The sequence below is a fragment of the Penicillium taxi genome (genome assembly GCF_028828555.1).
Source record: "Penicillium taxi strain IBT 34144 chromosome Unknown utg000005l_segment0_segment0, whole genome shotgun sequence".
Taxonomy (NCBI): Eukaryota; Fungi; Ascomycota; class Eurotiomycetes; order Eurotiales; family Aspergillaceae; genus Penicillium; species Penicillium taxi.
Genome location: NW_026643207.1, coordinates 4,551,321 through 4,574,627, shown reverse-complemented (window position 1 = coordinate 4,574,627; position 23,307 = coordinate 4,551,321). Strand labels below are relative to the sequence as shown.

Sequence of the window (23,307 nt, the reverse complement as noted above, 5' to 3'; positions counted from 1 at the left end):
AGTTACTTCGTTTTGACTTACCACTACTTCATTGAGGTCATTTTGATGTCCATGTTTCATCATGACTTCGTCGCTATTTTCCGATCTTGAAACATCCTGAGTTTGTTATCATGATCAAAGATGAAAAAGAATATTTTTTACTTATCTATGTCGAGGATTCATCGAATTCCTTCAAGGTTGTCGCTTGAGTGCGGAAATGGGCAAAAGCATATATTGCCATAGTGTAATGTTTGTCTTATATTAGTATTAAAGTAAATAGATGGAAAGGTAAGAAAACTCCTTCATTGAACTAACTATGCGGGGTATTGTTTGTAAAAAGTGCGAGACCCCGTTGAAAATGCCAGATAAAAATGCCATATAAAGTAGGCAGAAAAGAATCAATACAAAAACCCCAATAAAATATTTTTTTTTTTCTGTTTTTTTCTCTTTTCTTTTTTGTGGTTCACAGGGAGACAGTCTCTCCCTGGGCTCCATCAATGTCCACCGCACTCTCATCATCCCGCTTACGCTTGAGAGATGCGGATTCCTCACGCAACTTTTGTTTGGCAGCAGCTTTGTCGAAGTAAGTCCTGCAGAACGCTTTGATAGTGTGCTGGTGTTTCTCGCTAATCTTGGTCGGGTCAGTCACACGACCTTTCTTGTAGTCGCCTTCAACAAGCTTGGTGGCAGTCTCTTTAGCAAATCGCTTGAGATGCTCCTTAGGAATCTTGTGCTTGTACTGATCAACGACGACCTTGATGTAGGGGAACATAGTATTTTCGTAAACCTTCTTCTGCTTCTCCAAAGGTAGACGCTTCCACTTTTCATCTTCTTTGATAACTGGTGGCGGATTCTCGAGCGCCTCGCGTGCCAATCTGGCCTTCATCTTCTCTCGTGCCTTCTCCAGTTGAATCTTCTTTCCTTCCTCGCTGATTTTTGCCATCACGCGCTGCAAGTTATCCTCAACCTTCTGCAGGTCAGGTCCAGGGTCAGGTGCCGTTGGGCGTTCATGTTGGGGTTCGGCATTGAGCCCGTAGTAAATTCGACGTCGGCCTTCTTCTGGAGGGAGCACGAACCAGCCATACGGTAGTGGCTTTTGGCTGAATCTTTGGCGTCGTGAGCCCATTGCAGGCCGAGCCCATTTGCGATTCCGGGTCGTTTCGATATCTGGCGAGACAGATCGGGAGGCAGACCGGGAGGCAGATCGTGTGACGGAACGCACCACTGGTTGGTTGTTGTGAGTACTGTTTTCAAACGCATATCTGTAGTCTCCGGCATTGTTGCTGATATCACGGCGGGCATACGTGTTGGCATTCTGACGAGCCTGGTTATCCCTGGTCATTCGTGGGATGCGATATCCAACCTCGAGGTTGGCCCAGGTGGTGATTAGTTCTTCGGCCTTGCCCCGAATAGTCAAATTTTCATGGCTAGCCAATGGCTTGACAGCGGTCTCAATTTTCGAATCGATGATCTTGTTGCGCGTCAGACACGGGAGTCTTTCCAGAATATCCAAAATCTGTAGGACTACGTTTGTATCATCAGCCCACATTGTAAGTTGCGACTTCAAAATCTGGTAGCCGTGCATCTTGATCACGCGGTTGCTGACTTTCTCGGTCTCGCATCGCTGAACACGACCTAGCAACTTGACTGCGATCCATTTCTCTTGACATTGCATGAGAGTTGTCATGACCTTAGTCACAGCGTCCTCGTCCAGCGACTTGAGTTGCACGCTGTCCACATACTCCTCGTCGTATGGATCTAACTTCTTCGGGCGGAAACGGCGCGATACAACGGTGTCCCAGCCTTCGTCATCGTCGATACCCAGCGCTTCGATTGTGGAATTTGACAACTTGGTGGCACGCTCTGTCTGGGTCCGTCCGCCGATAAAGCCGCTGCAATTGCGCTCGCCACAGTAGCAAGGTTGGGGATCGGCGCCGTAGCGGTCAACATTGTAGTTGAAGACGAGTTCCTCACCAGCTTGCACGGCCCGCTCGGTAAATATACCCATGCGTAGCTTCTCGCCAATCACCCACTTGTCGACGTAGCAGTTAGGGTTGCAGGAATGGTTGCAAAAACGTCCCAAATTGCCTTTCTTGGTCGCATCCACGAACTCGCCTTTGCTGAGAGACATAAAATAGAAGTGTTTGATTCCAGCATCATCGTATTGTCGCATGCGGCGGCGGAACTCCTTTTCTCCGAGCACCTCCCCGACATACTCGTAGATCAATTGATGGGGCTCTAGGTCTGTTTCTGCCCGAAGTCCGAACCCTTTCTTCTCGGTTTGAATGACCGCAACCTTGGCATACTGTTTCTTCTGCATGCGTTGATTGAGACAATTATCGCCACATCCACACTCGTTCAGGCACTCAATTTTGGTGGCTCGGTTGATGCAGTCGGAATCTTCGCCACAGGCCAGGTTTTGTTGAGCTTTGTGATCTAGGGGAATTGTCGATGGGTCAGCCTTAGCTCAAGATCTGAACAAACCGATAATCATGGAATCTAAAAGGAAGGATCAAGGGGGAAATGTACTCCACTCCTCGGAGCAGTCACACTCCATAGCATGTTCAGTGTAGCCGTAGTCCCTGTGCGCGTACGAGCACTCTTTGATTTGCTGAAACGTGGCCAGGGCATCTTCAGTGCGATCAGGAAGGTGGCCGAAAAGTTGTGGGCTGAATGGTGATTTCGATTTGCTTTTGCGAGTTGCCTCGGAATCAAACGAGTCCGCGTTGCCATGGGCCGACATGACGACAGCGGGCCTCAGTATAGAGACTAAATCAGTGTAGGAAATGGACTCAGGGTGGAAACTGAGATAAGTGATGGGGGAAGAGAGAGTGAGGATGAAAGGTCGGAGCTCAAGAGTTGAACAAATCTAAGGGCTTTCGTGTCGCGCGCTCTCACCGCCCGCACGCCCAAAGTGGAAGTTGAAATGGAAGTAAAAGTGGAAGCGGAAGTACATCGGTGGAAGTTGACTTCCACATTGGATGATTGTATTTTTAAAGCTGGAGAACGAAGAATGAATAGGATATATTTAATTTATGCTTCATTCTATTCAATAATTAACCTAGATTCTGAGCAAAGGTAAGAGTATAGACTGGGGTACTCCGAACATAGTTGAATAGTTAAATTAGAGGGCCGGAGGAAGGGTGTGCTTAGTCATTTCCAGGTACTAACTAGTTAGTTAACTAAACTAGTTAGATCGGCTTAGTCATGCGGACCTGAAAGACAACAAAAACTTGCAGATTTAGAAGAAAGAGAAAAGGAGAAATAAAGGGAGATTGAATAAAGAAGAATGAAATGTCCGAAATGATAAAAGGCTGAATCGATAGGCTGAGAAAGAAGGAAAACATGCAGGGCCACGTCCACAGGCGGAATCTGAAGAATTGAAGTTTGGGCGGGAAACGATTGGATAGGATATGATAAAGTAACAAACGGTGTCTGTGCGTATTTATTATTATAAAAGTCCTTAGTTTAGTCCGAGGATAGATCTGGAGAGACAGAGGCTATGGATGGCGATTCAATAGTCTATACCTAGGTGTGGATGTAGTAGTATCATACTATAGTACTAAACCTAGGTAAACAAGTATAGTAGTATACTCTATTCATGAATGACTATCTAACATTGAAGATATCAATTAATTGATCTAGATCATCCCCTGTTCTTCTCTTCTATCTCCTCTCCCTCGGGCTACTTCCCTCCTCTTCTCCGAGTCTAGGCTGCGGATCGAGCCTAAACTACGCTTGTCTTAGCTTCAAACGCAATCCATTCTCAACGTCCTGCAATTGAACGTATCAGAACACATAAAAATTAGAAAAAAACAAGATACTCGTTCCACTCCCGCATGTTCCAAGGTTCCAAAGTTCCAAGGTCTCTTGGTACTAGAGCTGCCATGGCCAACCGTTCTACACTACTCTAAATAGCCTATATCTATACCCTTCATTTTATAGGTGAATAACTTCCTTCCTATATGTTATACTAATACTCACCCACTACAGCCCCCACTTCTGCAACCCCTCGATCGTACTTTTGGTCAAACAAGAAATTCAATGCCCCTCTCCCAATGTTGTGTTAGCCGTAATTTTGTTTCGAACCCTTCTGGAAGACATGAAACGCCCTCTCAGTGCATTGTTTTTTCTCATTTTTCTCATTTCTTCTCCATTTTGCCCAATTTTACCCAATTTTACCCAATTTTCCTATTTTTCCTATTTTTTACAGACCCTGCAGCTTTCCCCTTTCCTTACCCAACGCGCACTTCTTTCTGCGCGATCCCGGCTGCTCAGGTCTTAGCCAATCTTTTCAGTCGCGTTTTGTTTTGATTTCTCCTCTTTTTCCTTTCTCTCCAAAGTTCCAATTGAAGGTCATTCTTTTCAATGATTTTTCAAGGATAAGATGGCCTAAAGACGCGTTTTATTTATTTGTTTATTCCTTTCGTTTTTTAACCTCTTGCCAGCGTGAAGAAGAAGAAAAAATTACTCTAGGACTTCCCTTATTCCTTTTTTTTTATCTGGTATTCTGGAGGTTCATTTGATATTATTATTGATCGATGTCATCTCAATCTGATACACCTTGGTCTGACGGGGAGAAGGTTAGTTCTCTGATACGCTAATTAACGAGATTATAGACTAAATTTTATAGTATTTCTTACTTACGGAGATTCTTAAAAATGCTGGTATTCATTCCAGTCATCTCCTTCAAGTCATCAATGACTATGGTATCAATCCCAACTGGGATGATATTCCCTTACCACCAGGTAAGGATTCACATACCTCAATTGAGCCCCGAGCCCTAAGCCATGGTCTCTAACAGTCCTTCTAACTTCTTTATATCAGGTCGCTCGTTAAATTCTTGCAGAGTGGCTTTTTCCAATATGCAAATGGAATCGCAAAGACAGCAGCAGCAGCAGCATCAACATCATCAACATCAACATCATCAGCATCAACGACATCAGTCTACATATCTGCCCGCTCCTTCACTAGCTACAGCTTTGGCTCCTGCTCCTTTAGCAACTTCGATTCCGCGACCAGAAATGACTGGGTCAACTCTACCTGTAGATCCAACACTTCGTAAGCGACCATACCCTGACAAACCGCTTCCACCGCGCGCAATTCAACCCAAGCCGCCCACCAGCACTGCTTCTATCAGTAGTGAAAGCTCAGCTCAGCTATCTCCACGCCTAGACAGTGCTGCCGCCGGTGAGCCTCCGCGCAAACGAGGACGTCCAAGTAAAGCCGAAACAGAAAGGCGCAAAAGAGCTGCCGAGGCTCGTGGTGAAGCCTATCCGCCTCCCAGGAGGTCGAACTCCAATAGAATCAAGATCCCACCCTCACCGACCAGTCCAGGACGTTTGATCCCATTTGCGCAGTCCAATATCGCAATGGCGCAGAATCAAAATCAAAATCGAAATCCGAGCTCAGTACTATACAATCCACCAGGCCGACTCGTTCCCGTACCAAATCTTTCTGTCGATGATCGTCAATTGCCAAACAGAAGCATGGGCCCTAATTTGCGAGAGTTGCCTCGACCAGAGATCGGTCATCCTCTTCCCTCGCCACACGCCCTGCAACTAGGTCCACCAGACTCTTTTCCTCGCTCAAGCAATCCTGGCGAGCGGTCTTCTTTCGGTGCACTGCCACCAGACAGGTTTTCGCCAGATAGCTGTCGCCGTGATTCGGTGACTAGTCGTGGTGAGCCGACACCATATACAGAACGAAAAAGCACAACGCCAGGCGAGAAACCTAGGTGAAGATATTCAATCTCTATTCAGCAGACTTCCATGAGATGCATACCTTGCATTATGATTTTCGCTACCGAAAACCGACGACAGTCCTCGGTTATGCTTCCTTTTCTATGATTCCATGAATCCAACGATGAACGATAGACATATATGTGGTTTGTTGTTTTGCTTCTGCATCTACATCACGAATTGCTTTGTTTACACTCCCTACATTCTTCCGCTGATATCTCTATGATCATGATGCTCGATGAAGACACGGTTCGCAGCCTTATGACAAAGTCTAAGTGTACGCAGCCTTGCATATCTACCTTTCCAGCCTTGTCCTTATTCTCTTTTCATCTTACTTGCATCATCTTTCGACTATTTCCAGCATACACTGAGTTTTTTTCATTGCTTTTCAGCCAATCTGCACATGTGATATGCATTTCGACGGCCTATCCTTTTCTTTCCACTTTTTTCTCCTTCTGCTTTCTCTTCCATGGGCTCGGCTCATCCAGTCTCCTCTGCATTCAGACTGGTATTTGCCTTGTATTATTTTATTCGCTTCTCTGCTGCTGATCACTAGACCAGCTATTGTTACTTACGCTAGTTATAACTTACCTTCGTTCTAGGATCAGACTAATATTTCAGATCTCACTTGTGTCTTTTCTCTGTCGTGTCCACGGGTGTTTGTGATGTAATATTATGATTTTATATAATGTACAGCGCATTAATCCATTATACAGTCTCTTTTTCAAAATCATCCAGTTTCATCTCGGTACCTAGATACAACGATGCCCAGATTGGGAGTTAACTTTTTTCTCTCAGAGATTCCATCTGATCAATGTCTCAGTGATATCAATTGCAATAATGACCCGGAAAAGAAATATAAAGCATTGACTTGGCATAAAATACTGCATTACTCAACAAGAGATTATTCCAAGTCGCCATTTCACTTCTCGTGTTTTAGCGCGTTTTGTTTGCGTCGTCACGACCCCCTCTTATTACTTTTACTTCCTACACCAACAATGGCTCAATTTGGCACAAAACTGAGTGGAAACCGTGGTAGAAACCAAGAACTTTCTATCGATCAACGCGCTGGAATCCTCTCTGGACTTGAAAAGGGTGTATCGCCAACCAAACTTGCCGCTATCTAAAGTAAATCACCACCGAACCGCCATCACTACCGAGCCGCCACCCCAGAACACCATAGTAAACTCGAAAAAAATTGAATATCACATCTCAACAACCGTGACACTGATATAATTCAAACATTCGGTGAGGTATAACTATAACAATATTCACAAAGAATCAATTTATTTTAAGTAAATTAAATAGAGGGATTATAGTAGTATCATAAATTACGGTGTAATTAATTTATTTTAGCTTCAAGTACACTTCACTCGATAATTTCCTAATCCTTCTTTCTATATATACATTTAATCAACTAGTAATAATCCGATTTCGAGACTTGAAATCATTTTAACTAGTGGTTGTTGAAATATGATATTCAATTTTTTCGAGTTTACTATGGTGTTCTGGGGTGGCGGCTCGGTAGTGATGGCGGTTCGGTGGTGATTTTACTTTATGGCTATAATCGCAGTACCATCTATACTACTCGCGACCGCTACAAAGCCACTAAAACCACTGAATCTCGCCCTAGAAGTGGACGCCCTCCCCTCTATAGCGAAGCCGCTAAACGCTGGATTTATCTAAAAGCGCGCCGAAATCCATCTTGGGGCTATAAACTTCTTAGCGCAAACCTCGCTTCACACCCCTGTCGAACCACTCTGCGCCGGATTATTTCCGGATATGGCCTTTCAAAACAACATCGGAAGAATAAGGTCACTATCAGCCCTCATCTTGCCAAAGCCCGACCAGAATTCACTCAAAATGGAGTCAAGACGTTAATTGGCGCAAATAGATCTTAGATTGTTCCGTCAAAGAAGTTGAAAGAATATCAAGTTCTACCTAGGTAGTATCTGGATGCTGAAATCAGAAATATGCATATCTAAATTGATTGCTACTAAAGCTTATACGAAGAATATATCACAAATGGTATAGGTTTGCTTATATTCAGATTGGTGGCTGTTCAAAGTTAGTGGTCATAGAGCGCGATTATATCCCTAAACACTATCTGAAGGCGCTAGAATAACTTGAAGAAGCCATAGAGGTCCTATCCTTCACTACCTAGATATGAAGATGAGCTATTCTAATAAGATGATGTCAGAATTCATAGATCAAAGGAAACGTTAAAGTGGTTTAGACGCCAGCATATCTATCTTCTAATATGGCCCGCACGCTCGCTATAAGCCCGATTGAGCCATAATGGTATCTTTAAAAACGTAAACTACGAAAGTCACAGCATATTGGGCCTAGTTTAAGCGCTGTATTCGTGAAACTTGGGATGCCATTTTACAGGTTATAATTGATAGCTTGATTCTATCGATACCAGAGGTCATTATACTAAATATCAAACGCGCGTTTATTTTTTAGCCATTTAATTATCTAAATATGTAAATTATAAAGCTATCGATATTTCTTGGGGGTGGGTCTGAAACTCGACTGTCGGTAGTGTAGATAGCCAACAAGGGACATCGAATACCGACATATTCTGATATGATGGGCACAAGTACATTATACTTTACAGAAAGGTCATGGAACCTGTTGACTTGATGAAGGAACTTTGAAAAGGTAAAATTGAGGTGGATCTTGTGGACGCTAATGCGTACAAGTGAGATTAAAGTGAACATTGGGAAGTGAAGTAGAGGGATTCAATGGCACTGGAGTCCTTAGACATCGGTATCTACTTGGATATATGTCAGGAAGAATATCTATCTTTCTTCTTCATCCTCCTTCAGCTGCTCACCTGACAACACCAAGGACGGAACTGCACAAGCCCTCGCCTATAAAGGTAAGTACTTCCAGGGTATTTCATCAGTTCTATCCCTTGACGGTGATTTCATCTATCCACCTGGGCAACTCTCCACATCCAGAGCTGTCTCCAACATTCCTTTACATCTTTCGATTAGAACATACACATATATCGCTACCTCAATGAGGGCGAAGAATATGATATCAAGAGTTGCCGGATTAAGTGTCGGGCGACTTTTCGTGGCTTTTCGTGACTGATTCGACTCCAAGGGGGGAGTGTACCGAGGGAGGGCCGGAAGAGCATGATCAATCGCATCGCTTCTCTCCTTTCCTCCGCACTCTTTTCATTTTAATTTTTCATTACACAAGTGAGACCACCTTACTACCAGTGGCGGCAGGTTATGGGCTCTGGGATTCTAAAATGCGGCCTCAAGTTGACAAGATTTACCCTTCCAGCAACCAGAACAATGGCAATCATTGTTCAGTGAACAGGCAGAATTCTTGGCAGCTACAAAGTTGTCGCAACGACTCTCAAAACGCTGCAGAATACGTTTTGTGGCTCAGATTCAAGCCGTATGCCCTGCTATGTGATGAGTTTGACCAGTGGCTTGAGGAGGATTCCATGATTACCATGATTGGTGATTCTGACCAGCTCCCTCCAATAGTGCTCTCAACCAGTGAAAAGGAAGAGGCGAGCTACTATGGACACTTACTTATCTCTTGCCTTGTGGACACTGTTTACCCCTAGGTATACTCAGCGTCAGTTATCGCTGCCATACCGATCTCGACTTGAAAATTCTACTATACAGCATTAGAGATTCAACAGAACTAGCTCACGTACGCTCTGTTTCAACAGAAGCTCTTACAGTCTCTTACAACTGCAACTTCCGTGCAAAACTTTATATTAAAGGCTTTGGTGCTGCTGCTACTCGTACTGTCAGAGTGACCGGCCTCAATATCAACGACCGACACTCTGAATCTTAACTATTAAAACACAACTTTGCGTGTCAATCCATTGACTCGCTCCTGGATAATTTCGTTTTCTTCAAGTTGAAAGAGAAATCTGTTGTATGACTGTGGCTGATCGATATGGCCAATTAAAACGAATCGATAACAAATCAGAAAAAGTTGAGTTATAGAACTGACCTGTTGTCGGAGCAATCTGATTATCTGGATGTGATTGAAAGCAAGAAGACCGGCGAATTTGGTGCGCGCTGCTTGGTTCTGGACTAATTCTGTATAGCATCCATGGATCCGATCCCATTTGGGAAGGTGACGAGTTGTTGTTTGGTGACCTAAAGTGAGGCTATAACAAAGAGGACGACTAGACTTCGATGATTCAAATGAATTTTGACATGGGCCATTCTCTATATCATCGTCAACTTTGAAAAGTTTGTGGAGACACCTTTATCATCGATGGTCTTTGTTACTAGAATCTGGGGGTTCTTTCTCCTACCCGATCTTCTTCAAAAAGCTTAGTGCTTGAACGAGTGAGAAAAAAAAAGCTTGTATTCTTTGTTCATCTGAGTCCATATACATCTCAGAATCAACAATGCCTAGGTACATGCCCTTCCCACCTGGGAAGTTTCCAAAAAGAACGAAAGGGGAGCAAGTGTATCGCACTATATTCAAACCTCTGCTATAGACCGTAAAACTGCAAAACAGATATTCAAACTTACAACCAATGGATATCTGAGGAATCATTGCTCACTTCCATCACTTGAGTGGCCAAGTATATGCCGCAGTTGAGCTGATGTGTCCTGGGAATCAATAACTGGAGCCCCCGTTGCCTCGAGAGTAGATGTTTTTGGACTTGGAAGAAACTGTGACGAGATAGAAGACGAAGGAATATGATCATGACGAGCTGCCAGAAACTCTTCCTTTCGCCGTTCCAATGTTGAGTCATTTTTCGGCTCAATCTGGCTCTGAAGCATGCTGACGGCTGCACACAAGCCCGAAGTAGGCTTTACTGCTGATGCGGATATTACTCTTTTCGTCCCGATTTGCAGATCGATCGCCTTATTCTTAGCGAAATTCATGACTTCATCTTTCTTCTCGACTCGTCTTGTAAGGTACACAGTCTGACCTGTATCCGAAGCCTGACTGATTCGCTCAAGTTCTCGTCGGTAGGCAGTTTCGTAGATGTCGAATTCTGCTGCTCCGGGTGACTCGCTCACAAATTGAACGGGATCGTCTGAATCCATGTCGACTTCCTCGGTAATTTCTGGTTCTGCAAATATAGGCTCTGAATCTTTGCTGGTGTTGTCGGAGGATTCTTCGCCATTGTATGTGGATGGTCCGATGAAGAGGTAGGGGAAGTCCTCTTCAAGTGGATCTTTCGCATGGCCCCTTGTCCCCTCTACGCTGCGCTTGGTTGTGACTGAGCTGGCTCGTGATTGGAAACCCGGGGATGCAGGCTGTGGAGATCGACTGTGTATTGAACCTGATGCTTTTCGTTCCGGCTCATACAACATTTTGGGTGGTTTGCTGCCTGTAGAACTTTGGGCGAGCCCTACCTCTGGGAAATATTCGTTGGAGTCCATATATATGGGCTGAACAAAGTTCGCATCCCCTCCAAGAATACTTTGCATTTTTGATCCCGATTTTGAGACTTCGACCAAGCGCTTGAATTTCTTGACTGCTTTCATCTATTTCGACATTTTAGTAACAATATAGTTAAATTTAAGAAACAATACGAACCACAGTCATGAGATTACCCATCTTTTTCGTGATGGCTGCATTCATTTCTTCTTCTGTTGGAGGTTCAACGCTGTGAGCCGTATTTTCTTCCTCAGATAGAAGAGGATCAGCTCCATTTTTCGTCACCCACGGATGTTCCTATATAGAATTAGAATCAACAGCCTCGGCTTCATCATAACTCAACTCACTCGCAATTGACGCATTTCGATTCGTTTCGCAGGATTCTTGTCCAGAATGCGACTTATCAGATCCTTGAAATGCTCGTCATGCTCATCTGTGCATTCCACCGGATCATTCCTGATGCTCTCGTATAGATCAAAAATACTATGCTGTTGAAATGGCAACCTTCCATACCGTAGACAGTAGAGAGTCACCCCCATGGACCAAATATCTGCCGCCTTGCCAGAAACATCACCATGTTTTATCACGCAGAGCTCTGGGGGTAGAAATGCAGGAGATCCGGCTGATTTGGCAGTGAACATATCCGAGTCCTTTTCGAACATCTCTGAGACACCAAAATCGACCACTTTAAGTACATTGTCGTTGGTCACTAGACAATTGTCTGGCTTAATGTCACGGTGGACAATACCCTGTGCATGTAGGTATTCAATTCCTAGTATCAAATCGCGAAACCAGCAGCGACAGTGATCATCGTCATAGGGATCAGCCTGTTCTTCCAGGCTTACTTTCATGACGACTCCCTTTTGCACATTTCCATGACCATATATAAGGGATCCTCAGTCGGGTCATCCAAAACCTCGATCAGAGAAACTAGATTGTTGTGATTCAGCTTTTTCATGATCGCGATCTCTTCCTTGATCAGGTAGAGTGGGTTCTTTGCACTCTCATTGTCATCCCCAGACGGATGGCGATGCATTGGCGAATTGAACCCACTACCGGGTCTTCGGGGTCCTCGTAGCCGTCGCAACATATGCGACTGCGCACGTTTCCTTAATCGGGATTTCGAAAACTCTTTCACTGCCTTTTTGGCCGTCAGCTTTCAAGTATAGGCTTTCTTCGCTTTACGTTCATCGTACATATTCATTGCCATACTGGTCGGCGGCTAGATGAACCGCTCCAAATGATCCACGTCCAATTTCCTGCTTGATCACATACTGGTTGATGCGATGCTCTGCCGTGCCGTCGTCTTGGCTGGTAGTATATTGAGAGCGCGCATCTAGTGTCTCCTATATCCGCAGCATGATCAGTCTTTGCCGAATACAAAAAATCAAGAAACACTAACTTTTACCTGGCGCCTTGCTCGAGGGCTTCGTCGTCTATGTCTCTGGAGACTGTCAAATGAGGCTCCAGACCTGTACAGATTTCATAAGCTTAGTATAAGCTACTTTCAGACGTGATGTTCAACCAAGCTTACCCAAACCTGGGTGGATTTGGTCGGTCAGTTACTGCACCCTCTGAAAAGTCAGAAGTTTCTGTGGAGATATCAGAAAGAGTAGCATCAACACGGTTGTCCATTGCCGACGTTAAAGTAAAGTCTTTGAAGCTGTGAATATGTGGGGTAGAGAGGGGCAGGAAGTCAGAGCGGGGATGAAAGATAACGCGAGATGCTTTAACGGTTCAACCTTAGACGAAGCCTCTTCTGTAACATATGTCTAACATAACAACGTCTCAGGTAAAACTAGAGACCTAAGACCACCGTGCGAATTTCCCGATTTTTTGTCTTACAATCGCCCCTTATCGGCTTTATCGATATAAGACGTTGTTCACCGCCCGTTGCGGAAGTCTCCTGAACATCAACAAATCCCCATCGTTCACTTGATCCACAGTCACATCTACAATCATGGTCGTCTACTCCTTCTACATCTTTGACCGCCACGGTGAGTTCATCTGGTTGTGAATAGCCAAATCAAACTGATGTTTTCCTTCTAGCGGAATGCATTTATAAGCGCCGGTGGCTTAATCGCCCGGCCTCGATCGTGGGCAAGTCCTCGCGGTCCGTCGATACACAACCCCAAGCCAGTACCATGGGATCTGGTCAGACCGTTCGGTCTGGAGACGATGATGCAAAGCTGGTTTTCGGCACAGTCTTTTCGTTGCGGAATATGGTGCGCAAGTTGGGAGGAGAGGAAGACAAGTAAGGGCTCGGCGCAGGCCGCACACATCCTAGAAGCTAACCAAATTCCTCCAGCTTCGTTTCCTACTCCACCAGCCAATACAAGCTTCACTATTACGAAACGCCGACCAATATTAAATTTGTGATGCTGACGGACTTGAAGAGTCCCAGCATGCGCATCGCTCTGCAGCAAATCTATATCAATCTCTTTGTGGAATATGGTTCGTATTTGTCAAAATCAGTGCTCTGCGGCCATTGCTGACTCCATTGGATTTTTTCTAGTGGTCAAGAATCCTTTGTCTCCTACGGAGCACCCAGGGGGCGTAGGCGTGAACAACGAGCTCTTTGAAGAATCGTTGGAGCAGTTTGTGGTAGGCGAATTACAGTCCCCTCCTCCTCCACCTTCTAACCTTATAATAAGACTCGAGTTCTGGCATGATCAGAAGTGAGACCCAGTCGATAACGATTTCCTATTTCTACACCGCCGTGACTGGCGGCATCCAAGAGTCGTATTCTTAAACCGCCCTCCGAAGATATTCTTAAACATCAAGCAGCGAAAAAGTGAGAAAAGATAAGTCGGGAAAAAATATCACACCACAACAGTGATCACTTCGCGAGATATTGTGGCGCCATGGGTACCTGCACGGACGGCACGCCCACAAGCATGTGTGACTTGATACCGCCATTTCAACCTGCAGTCTGGATACCCACGTGGCTTGGACACGCATAAGCGATAACCCACACAAGCTCGACAGAAGAGCTCTGTTTGATATTGACAGAAATTGTGGTGGCAATGTATACTCCGCGTCCTAATCGTGCGAGTAAGAGGAGTCAAATGCCAAGACAGTCGCAATATTAGCATCCATTCAAATGAAAGTATTCTCCACGGATATCAAATGTATCTTCCCCTCAACTTCTGTTCTCGCAATCTTGCAGAATGCGACCCATGTCTTCAGCTTGGCTTCGTGTCACCTCCCAAAACCCGACAGTTAGTCCACACAAAAATAAAAACCGCACTCTGGCCCAATCACGCACGTGTTACCATTGCAGCTGCCAAGATGAGATAAAGCAGGATTTGAATCTGATCCAACGTGGCTTATGCACGGCACAGAGATATCAAAGCCCACTGCAGACAAATTGGTAGAGCTGATTCGAGAATCATAAATTTGGGATTTGCGCATCGGTCAGTCCGGATCTGAATACATATTGAAACGAACCTATGATAGACCGAAACCGAGGATTTAAAATTACATCAATTATACCGCCCTTGTTACCTGATGTATAGACCTTACTTTCCATGCACACATATTGCATTGGCTGCATACAGCGAGGCCTTCAACTTAATACCTTATACAGACGGAGTACGCGCGGGCAAATAGGTAAATACACACATGATATACGTATCACAGGGCACACCGTCTGAATGTACAACTCAGCTGGACACATCTACTCACCTGGGCATGCATCGCCAGCTCTGATCACAACAGCCACAGCTTATTTCAAGCTTGCCTTATAAGCTTAGAGCTTAGAGACAAGTGTCCACTTTCTCGCATATCAGCCCGCTATGCAGACTTTCCAAGGTTCTTGGCTTGAGGACTTCAGTCACTAGGTATACAATGGAAGCAGGGCATTGCGACTGTAACCTGTCCATCTGCACAGGTGTTGAATTAAGTACCAGTTACATATCCCTGGAGTTGGAGTGGATAGAGTGCTGCCCCTTATCTATCCCCTTCATCCGAAAGTGGCGGTCAGCACGGTTCGAATCGGATGTGCGGCCTTATTTTGGGGTTTTCCAGTGGGGTTGTCTTTCGGACCTATGGATGTATGAAATCGTTTAGATGTTTAGAAGAAAAAACATTGAAATGTAATTTGTTTTAGTTAATGAAGTAGAAAGGCATATTCTTGTAAATATCGATGATATCTAAATGAAATACTTCCTATGGTTATGGGTCTTATATTTAGATTTGAATTTCAAGCTTACTAATCCATACAGTAGTTCTTCTCGTATTTTATATGCTAGGACTTTGGGAAATATCTTGGAAGTTGGATCATTTTAAGCGAATTGCAAGTGACATACTGCAATCCAGACCTCCAAGGACCAAATCAGTGCCAGATTGCATTAAATAGAATATCTCTACTCCGTACATAACTAGCCAATACATTGATTATGAAATATCGCCAGATCCGGTCACAAATTGGAGAATAAATCGATACGAGAACCCAGAAAACCCGGTATACGTATTGTAATACATACACCACAAAGGTACCACAGTAGAAAAATTGCAGAAGTCTGGGCAATATGAACAAGGCCGTCGACTTTGGTCAGAATAAGCAGTAGAAAACAAAGAAATAACAGCTGGTCATAGCATCGATCAACATGCCCGGCCGAATGTGATTGGTTTAGAGTAAATGCCTCGTAGTGATTGATATTGCAGACATATCGATCGACCCTTTCAGGAATCAGCCAGAATCCGTACCCTAGTTAGACCCTCCTTTGCCCTTTTTCGTCTCAGCCTTTGAACTTCCAACCATGGTTGATTACCCATAGTACATGATCGATAGTTATCAGAACAGAATAATTTCTGAATTTACTGCTACCTATTGACTATTCTCGGTTAGTCTCTTCATAATCTGGGGTAAAATACGTGTTCTTTTTTCTCCTGCTTTTCTGAAAATAACCAGAGCAAGCTTAGTATGGAGTAGTAGTATAGTTATCATTGATCATACAAATGCCATTTCAAGACACATGAGGCGGTGAGTTAAACCTTAGAAGCTTATTTAAGCTGAACAGCTGACTGTGCTCTGATATTTCACAATTAATTTACTAAGTAGCCGATGGAATCAAACATGCACATACTACATGTTCATAAATTAAAGCTGCCACATGTGCCATTGAGCTGAAATGACGTTAGGCAGCCGAATTCTTACTCAGTAGAGAGAGCCTACTCCATGTTAGGATTAATCCAGTTTGGTGACCCAACACCCCATATCGGCCCCGCTCTTTCTACGACCCGACGGGGAGATGTGTATTTGGTTCCGTTTCATCGGGGATTGTCCGCTGTCTCTTCAATATCATTAATCAGTTCAATGTTCATCTGTAATCGAGGGCCAATTGTCCGTACTCTTTCTATTAGAGAAAAGGTAAAAATTGAAGCATGTGGATCCTGGGTAGATTTCCATGGCTGAAACCTACTTGAGCAATCCTTCCCCCCTTTTCCAATCTGGGTAGATACCTCGACTGATCCTAAATGAAGCGGGGTATTTCGTATTGCAATTTGCGAGTTTACTCCGTAGTGCTTCGTTCCACGAACAAATATGGCCGGTCAAATGATGATGTTAGCCCACCTGAAGCAACAAGCTACTGTGAACGCCACACCATTTACCCAGCACATCGGCTCTTGCTATGATGCGGGGCAGCGATCGAATCATTAGCTGCAGAAGTGCACAGCCTCACTTTGGTTGAGCTAAGATGGATAGTTCCCTAATCTTGGTATAATTCTAGGCCAAAAGAGTATCTATTGAAGTAGATCATGATTAATGAGTAGTATAGTTCCAAGTTCTAAGGTTAGAGAGCAGGTACTTATATACGGTATCTTACTTACAGTAGTAAGAAAGAAAGGTACAGGATCCGACGGTGTGTTTAGAACGTCATAATCGGGGCGGATCGGCTAGGTACTTCGGAGGGAGAATTGCTTAATCTTTCTTAGCTGCGAACACGGAATAGTGAAGACCCAGCGCGGCTTCCAAGAATCTTCCAATCATTAAATCTCTCATAGTACACACTCCCTTGTTACGTACACAGTGTTCTGGATTTTTGAAAGGAACTTCGCGGAATCAAGAAATGGAAATGGAAACAGAAAAGCAGCAGAAGAGAAAAATAATAATAGAAAAATATGGAAATATGATTACCAAGCTTACAGAACAGCCGTTACGGCGATAAAATACCAAAATACCAAAATACCACGGTTGCGGTGTGTCCGGCCTTAATCAGCCTTAATAATCCAAGAAAAATTGGAATTGGAAAATGAGGAAAGAAAATGTGGTATGCCCACATACGTTGTACTGTACACACTTTCTGGTATCTCTTATTTCAACCTGCCCGCAAGGCCATTTATTTCTCTACTTCTTTCTCTTTCTCTTCTCGCTCTCAAACTCTCTCAATCCATTCGAGTCTTTCTTTATACAAAGAAGAACCTTATTTATATTTCCTTTGACACGATAAGCGTGAGCTGCTATTACCGACCAGTTCCATAACCTGTTTTTTTTTTTTTTTTTTTTTTAAAAATTACCATTACAGCCCTGGTCCGGCCGTCGTCACTTTGCAGTTTCTGCCTGAGGCATTAACTGGCTGACCATACTTTTTTTCCCACTCACTTGCTTCCCTCTCCTTCTCAGCCTATTCATTATTATACTACAGAAACCTCAAGTCGTGTAGCTTTTAGCTTCGTGCGAGCTCTGCTCGTTTCCCCTCCTCTCTTCTGGGGACCGACGTGTTTCTTTCTCCTAAAAAAAGACCATCCACACATGACTCCGCTTTCGGTTTCGCCTGTTCCGTCCGCTCTCTCCTCCACGGCAAACTCGAGACATTCGCATGAGCTTCGAGATGGAGATCACTCGGTAACAGGAGCCATTGCGGGCTTAAATCTTTCCGTGGCAAACGGAGAAGGGCATATAGACGTACCATCCGTTACCTCCTCTCCTGCACCTAAACCGGCTTCTTCTACTAGACCGAAGATGGCCACCCGCCTCTCTCGCATGTTTACCGGTAACGGAAAAACAAATACTGTTAGAGAAACCCATGAAATTCGACGTGATCTTTCAGACAGCAGTCAAGAAAGTGTCAATGTACCCAGCAAAACCCCCAGTCAAAAAGAAAAGCCGCCCACCTCCAAGCCCACCTCAAAACCTGTGTCAAGAACCAACTCGAGACCCTCTTCTCAGACTCCGTCTAGACCAGGATCTTTGAAGAACGAGCCCATCGACAAAGAGAAGAAGAAACCTAATCTCAAGGAGCAGAAAGATGGTGCTGCTGCACCACATAAACGATTCGAGGTCCTCCCAGAGGACGTCGGCACCCACTCCCATAATCTGCGAAGTGCCAGACGGCAAGAAAAGTTGACAGATCTTCTGCGTGATATGCTAGGTGGTGGACGGAAGAAAGATGATCAAGTCGATGAACAGCAGCTTTCCCTCATGTCCACCTGGATTGACCAGTTCAAGACTGAACGGGATAAGTTGGCTGCCGATAAAAAGGGTGGCCCCAATGCCACAGCCTCCCTAGTCGATAAATACGGCAAATGCCAAGAAATTGTTGGCCGTGGTGCTTTTGGAATTGTCCGTATCTCGCATAAAGTTGACCCACAAGATTCCAAGTGTGAACAGCTGTATGCTGTCAAAGAGTTCCGTCGTCGCCCGCAAGAAACCGCAAAGAAATATCAAAAGCGACTTACCTCGGAGTTTTGTATCTCGTCTTCCCTCCGTCATCCGAATGTAATCCACACGCTGGATCTCTTGCAAGATGCCAAGGGCGACTACTGTGAGGTTATGGAGTACTGCGCTGGTGGTGATCTCTACACACTGGTTCTTGCGGCAGGAAAGCTCGAAGTTGCTGAAGCTGACTGTTTCTTCAAGCAAATGATGCGTGGTGTCGAATATATGCACGAAATGGGTGTCGCCCACCGTGACTTGAAACCCGAAAATCTATTACTGACAACCCGCGGTGCGCTAAAAATTACCGATTTCGGAAATGGCGAGTGCTTCCGTATGGCTTGGGAAAAAGAAGCCCACATGACCGCCGGTCTCTGTGGATCTGCTCCTTACATCGCCCCTGAGGAATACACCGAAAAGGAGTTCGACCCCAGAGCAGTCGACCTATGGGCCACCGGAGTCATATACATGGCCATGCGCACTGGACGTCATCTGTGGCGTGTGGCCCGCAGTGACGAGGACGAATTTTACCAACGATATTTGGAGGGGCGCAAGCATGAGGATGGTTATGCGCCTATAGAGACATTACATCGGGTAAGCACTGCCTTTCCTGCCGCGTCTTTGAGAACAAACACACTAATTAACTAACAGGCTCGTTGCCGCAACGTTATCTACTCCATCCTGGATCCAAATCCATCCCGCCGTATCAATGCTTCTCAGGTCCTCAAGTCTGAATGGGTTCGCCAGATAAAATTGTGCAAGGCTGGCCAGGAAGGATTCTAACATTGAAGAAAGGGCCAATTGCACGTTAATTGGTACATGGATAAAAAAGGGTTGACCGAAGGGAAGGCCACCCTGAGGGAATAGGGGATTGTCATTGTTTTTTCTCTCTTGTCCCCTGCTTTCGCATATTAGGGTGGTTCTGTGTTTTTAGATCCGTCCAAAGAAACAGAGGCACTCGTCCTTTGGATGCCCCTCTATGAAAAACGGAGGCCTATTTTGTTTTGTCCTTTCTTACTCCCGGCGCACCTTGTTACATCCTCTTTCTCAGCATGCGTCCACCGCTTAGCTTTCTTTTTCATGTTCCCACGTCAAATGCAACGAAGAGTGACGACCCCTTTCCTTTCTTATAGTTCTCTGGACCCCTGTTATGGCGGAGTTTTGGCGCGGCGAAAGCATTCCTATCTTTTTTTTTGTATTTTTATACTCCGATCTCAAGGTTGCGGCCAAGAACCCAGCCAAGGCTATATCGGATGTTGACTTCCAATTTCTCTTCTGTGTACCTAGATACTTTATTACTTTTATTATTCTGTCGGACTCCGTACAAAGATACGACCGATACCTTCTGTACATAGTCTTAGCCGAAAGATCAAGTTGCCGGCAACGAACACTTTCGTTTTCTCGACTTTCAGCCTTGGAACTTCTGCATGAACTCATGCAATACTACCACAGTTTCCATTAGTCAAATGACCCCGGTCAATCCTTCCTAAAACAAATCCACGTCTCCACCTGGAGTCCGTTATGCGCGTCTTCCGCTCGATGCGCTGTATGACATCAGTATCCTTGTTCAAGATTGCCTCACGAGTCCCACACGCTTACAGCACTGAAATCACCATCTTACGATGCCGATCACCGATCACTGATCAATGATCACCGAGATGCGCCACTGCAGTCCGGGGCTTGAAGTAGTAGTTCATGATAGCTTATCAATCTTTCAACCCCTCATTGCGGTGGGCTGACATCATGGCTTTAGCATTTAGCATTAGAGCTGTGGCAAGATGTAGCCGGTAAACTACGCCCGAATACAGCTAGGGTATAAGGTATTTATGTAGGTGCTAGCGTAGTACTAATATTACCTGCTCTATGGATACAGTACTCGAATACGGACGTATACTCTGTATGGAGTAACTACGGAGCTAAATAGTACGGAATATAGAGATTATAACAATTGTAATCGGAACTGAGCCCCATATTTAAGACTTAGACATAGTTTCTAGCCTAGCTAAACAAGCCTCTTGGCGTATTTATACTCAGCTCTATAAGGGGTAAGGGGTCTCTAGGCACCTGTATTTCTGTCTCGGCGCCAAGCGACAAAATATTGAATTGGATGCGGTGTACGAAGTAACACGGAAGATGGGGGTTTCTCTTGAGACTCTTGTTATATCAGATTTCTTCCGCTCGTTCGCTTCTTGGCATTGTCAAGATGACTACCTGTACATTCACAGCCCTGAAGACTACCCGGATGTGGTAGTTCGAACGCTGCTACCTAGACAGGTACATAGGGAATTTGGTACTGTAGAAGGTAAATACCTATTACTGTAACTAAAAAAGGATGAACTACGGATACAGAGAATGAATTACATAGGTAATTATTCGGTGGAAAAATACAGTCATGTTTAGCCTTAGGATCATCGAGTACCTAGATATCCCAGCGTATTAATTAAAAGCAAGAAACTTTGAAGAACGCAGCCGGGATTTCACCTGATAAAGAGAAAAATGGAAGGGACAACTGTATCGTATCCAACGCTTTCCTGAGTATCCATGCAACTTTATTCGAATTTGAGTACTTGGCCACAAGATCGGGGGCTCGAAGAAAGCAGACCCCCGATAAAATGGACAATTGCGTTGTTGGCATTGCTGATAGTATCAGAAATGAATTCTTGAATCTCATCCACAAATGGTCACAAAGGCTTGTCATATCTTGCAAATACGTGAGACACATTGTCTGGGTTTCGATTGATCTCGCCTGCCAAGATGTAGGCTCCAACAAGGCTGCCCGTAGCACCCATGCCGCTGAATGGTAGAGCGTAATGGGTTTTATCTTTATGAAGCACGATCATTATGCCATGTTCTTGCTCATGCCTGAACTACCTCCTGGAAATACCAATTCTCCGTAGCCTTCATGCCTCCCAGGAACAGATCGGTTTCCCACCCTGAATCCCAGAGCCGTTTCCTCCTATAACTCGTTTTGCAGCTCCGCTAATACTCTAGGGATGCTGTATGGTTCCGGGGAGCGATCACAAAGAAAGAAATAGACCCGTACCCGTTGAACTATGGCTTTTTCACATAACCATTTGTCCTCCAGGACTGAAGAACATTCTGCGGAGTGCGCTGGATGAACCAGTAAGCTATGTGAATACTCGGCCGCCAGTATGTCTCCGGAGAATCTGGAGGATAATCGCTTTTCGAATGCAGGATCACCGGCCGTCTGCTCCCATGAAGAGATCAAAGATGTCCAGAGACCGCCATCAGAAAAAGCTGGTCCTGCAACCACCACCACAAACAGGGATTCGAGATGGGCCACCAAGGGCAGCTAAGTTCAAGTTCTGCTAGGGTGCTCAAGTCAAAAAACACCCCAATTGAATCGAAGAAGGGAAAATGAAAAAAGAAGACGACGTGCCTTTACATGACAGCTTGAGTTGAATACTTTGGGCTAGTCTATTCCTCGCTATGGAGCTCAACAAAAGCACCTATCTAGGTACTCACTTGTTTTGATTGGTTCCGAGTTCTTCTTCTCGCTCCACTTCAGTATTTTGGTAGACTAGATCGGTGAGCACTACTACGGAAGGGAAACGCCAAGGACTGGCAAGTCTCAGATTTCAAGATTAGCTTATTTAGGAGACAGCACTTCGAGCCTTCAGGAAACAGCAGCAAAACCGAATAATTGCGAAGGCCTTTTCAATCTAGGCTCAACCAGGCAATTAACCTAATAGCTTTATCTTTGAACGAGACATGCCCCTGCAACAGCCTTGGAATGATCCAATAAGGCAATGATGAGGTCCCTTATCAACTTGCCCCAACGCAAAATTGGGGTAATTCTCTTGGGTTCACTACCTTCTGGCTGGACCAGGTGTATTGGCAGCGTGCTATAGCTTCAAAGCTCGAGACCTCGGTAAAGGTGTACATCTTAGGTGGTATTGCTTGGTATGGTGAGTACTCTCAAGTGCAATGAGTCAAGCGAAGACGTGACGAAGTAAGGATTCTGCTCGGGTTTTCCACGGTGATGGGCCTCGGGTGTATAGCTCTGACGGGCAACCCGCACTTTCCGACCTATCCAAATACATTGACTGTCGAGCAGGTGAATGCCGGTCTATCTGCTCCAGCTACAGCAATTACCCTTCTTGGAAAAGGCGGTGCCGTGCTCCTGCTCATTCTACTATTGATGGCAGTCACCAGTTTCACCTCAGCCGAGCTGATTGCAGTATCTTCTTTGTTGACCTTTGACGTCTATAAGACATACTTGAGGCCAAACACTAGCTCCACTGAGGTAGTTAAAGTCAACCATTGGACTATTCCCTGTTATGCAGTTTTTTTGGCGGCTTTCTGCTGCATACTGAACGCGGCGGGCATCAGCCTGACGTGGATCCTCACCGTTCTGGGTGTTATAGTCGGCGGTGCAGCTCTTCCCTAGGCTTGATCCTATTATGGGAACCAATGTCCACAGTTGCCGCGATTGTTGCGCGCTAGATCGGATTCTTATGTGGATTAGTTGTTTGGTATGTCATAGCCTCGAACCGCAATGGTATTATCAATGTGGCTTCA

At 44.9% G+C, this 23,307-nt stretch overlaps 9 protein-coding genes across 9 annotated transcripts; 7 read left to right on the top strand and 2 right to left on the bottom strand.

Annotated features, from left to right (window-relative positions):
- Positions 1-442: 442 nt before the first annotated feature.
- Positions 443-2,722, bottom strand: set2 (SET and WW domain protein; the record flags this gene model as incomplete). The annotated part of the gene is made up of 2 exons (XM_057211630.1): positions 443-2,415; positions 2,509-2,722. 2 exons carry the CDS (start codon positions 2,720-2,722, stop codon positions 443-445), a joined length of 2,187 nt encoding a protein of 728 aa, XP_057061173.1.
- Positions 2,723-4,520: 1,798 nt separating this feature from the next.
- Positions 4,521-5,720, top strand: N7495_008978 (putative AT DNA binding protein; the record flags this gene model as incomplete). The annotated part of the gene is made up of 3 exons (XM_057211629.1): positions 4,521-4,562; positions 4,613-4,727; positions 4,807-5,720. The coding sequence occupies 3 exons, from the start codon at positions 4,521-4,523 to the stop codon at positions 5,718-5,720; spliced, it is 1,071 nt and encodes a 356-aa protein (XP_057061172.1).
- Positions 5,721-8,985: 3,265 nt separating this feature from the next.
- On the top strand, positions 8,986-9,312 carry N7495_008977 (uncharacterized protein; the record flags this gene model as incomplete). The annotated part of the gene is made up of 1 exon (XM_057211628.1): positions 8,986-9,312. One exon carries the CDS (start codon positions 8,986-8,988, stop codon positions 9,310-9,312), a length of 327 nt encoding a protein of 108 aa, XP_057061171.1.
- A 952-nt stretch (positions 9,313-10,264) lies between these two features.
- On the bottom strand, positions 10,265-12,740 carry N7495_008976 (serine/threonine-protein kinase; the record flags this gene model as incomplete). Its single annotated transcript, XM_057211627.1, has 7 exons — positions 10,265-11,212; positions 11,265-11,402; positions 11,453-11,932; positions 11,986-12,246; positions 12,302-12,451; positions 12,508-12,577; positions 12,640-12,740. 7 exons carry the CDS (start codon positions 12,738-12,740, stop codon positions 10,265-10,267), a joined length of 2,148 nt encoding a protein of 715 aa, XP_057061170.1.
- Positions 12,741-13,065: 325 nt separating this feature from the next.
- N7495_008975 (TRAPP subunit BET5) lies at positions 13,066-13,777 on the top strand (the record flags this gene model as incomplete). The annotated part of the gene is made up of 5 exons (XM_057211626.1): positions 13,066-13,102; positions 13,155-13,359; positions 13,414-13,559; positions 13,621-13,709; positions 13,760-13,777. 5 exons carry the CDS (start codon positions 13,066-13,068, stop codon positions 13,775-13,777), a joined length of 495 nt encoding a protein of 164 aa, XP_057061169.1.
- Positions 13,778-14,275: 498 nt separating this feature from the next.
- N7495_008974 (uncharacterized protein) lies at positions 14,276-14,482 on the top strand (the record flags this gene model as incomplete). Its single annotated transcript, XM_057211625.1, has 1 exon — positions 14,276-14,482. The coding sequence occupies one exon, from the start codon at positions 14,276-14,278 to the stop codon at positions 14,480-14,482; it is 207 nt and encodes a 68-aa protein (XP_057061168.1).
- Positions 14,483-17,862: 3,380 nt separating this feature from the next.
- N7495_008973 (serine/threonine protein kinase SAT4) lies at positions 17,863-19,548 on the top strand (the record flags this gene model as incomplete). Its single annotated transcript, XM_057211624.1, has 2 exons — positions 17,863-19,359; positions 19,417-19,548. 2 exons carry the CDS (start codon positions 17,863-17,865, stop codon positions 19,546-19,548), a joined length of 1,629 nt encoding a protein of 542 aa, XP_057061167.1.
- Positions 19,549-21,377: 1,829 nt separating this feature from the next.
- On the top strand, positions 21,378-21,569 carry N7495_008972 (uncharacterized protein; the record flags this gene model as incomplete). Its single annotated transcript, XM_057211623.1, has 1 exon — positions 21,378-21,569. The coding sequence occupies one exon, from the start codon at positions 21,378-21,380 to the stop codon at positions 21,567-21,569; it is 192 nt and encodes a 63-aa protein (XP_057061166.1).
- A 1,199-nt stretch (positions 21,570-22,768) lies between these two features.
- On the top strand, positions 22,769-23,176 carry N7495_008971 (solute symporter family transporter; the record flags this gene model as incomplete). The annotated part of the gene is made up of 1 exon (XM_057211622.1): positions 22,769-23,176. The coding sequence occupies one exon, from the start codon at positions 22,769-22,771 to the stop codon at positions 23,174-23,176; it is 408 nt and encodes a 135-aa protein (XP_057061165.1).
- Between the last annotated feature and the right edge of the window lie 131 nt (positions 23,177-23,307).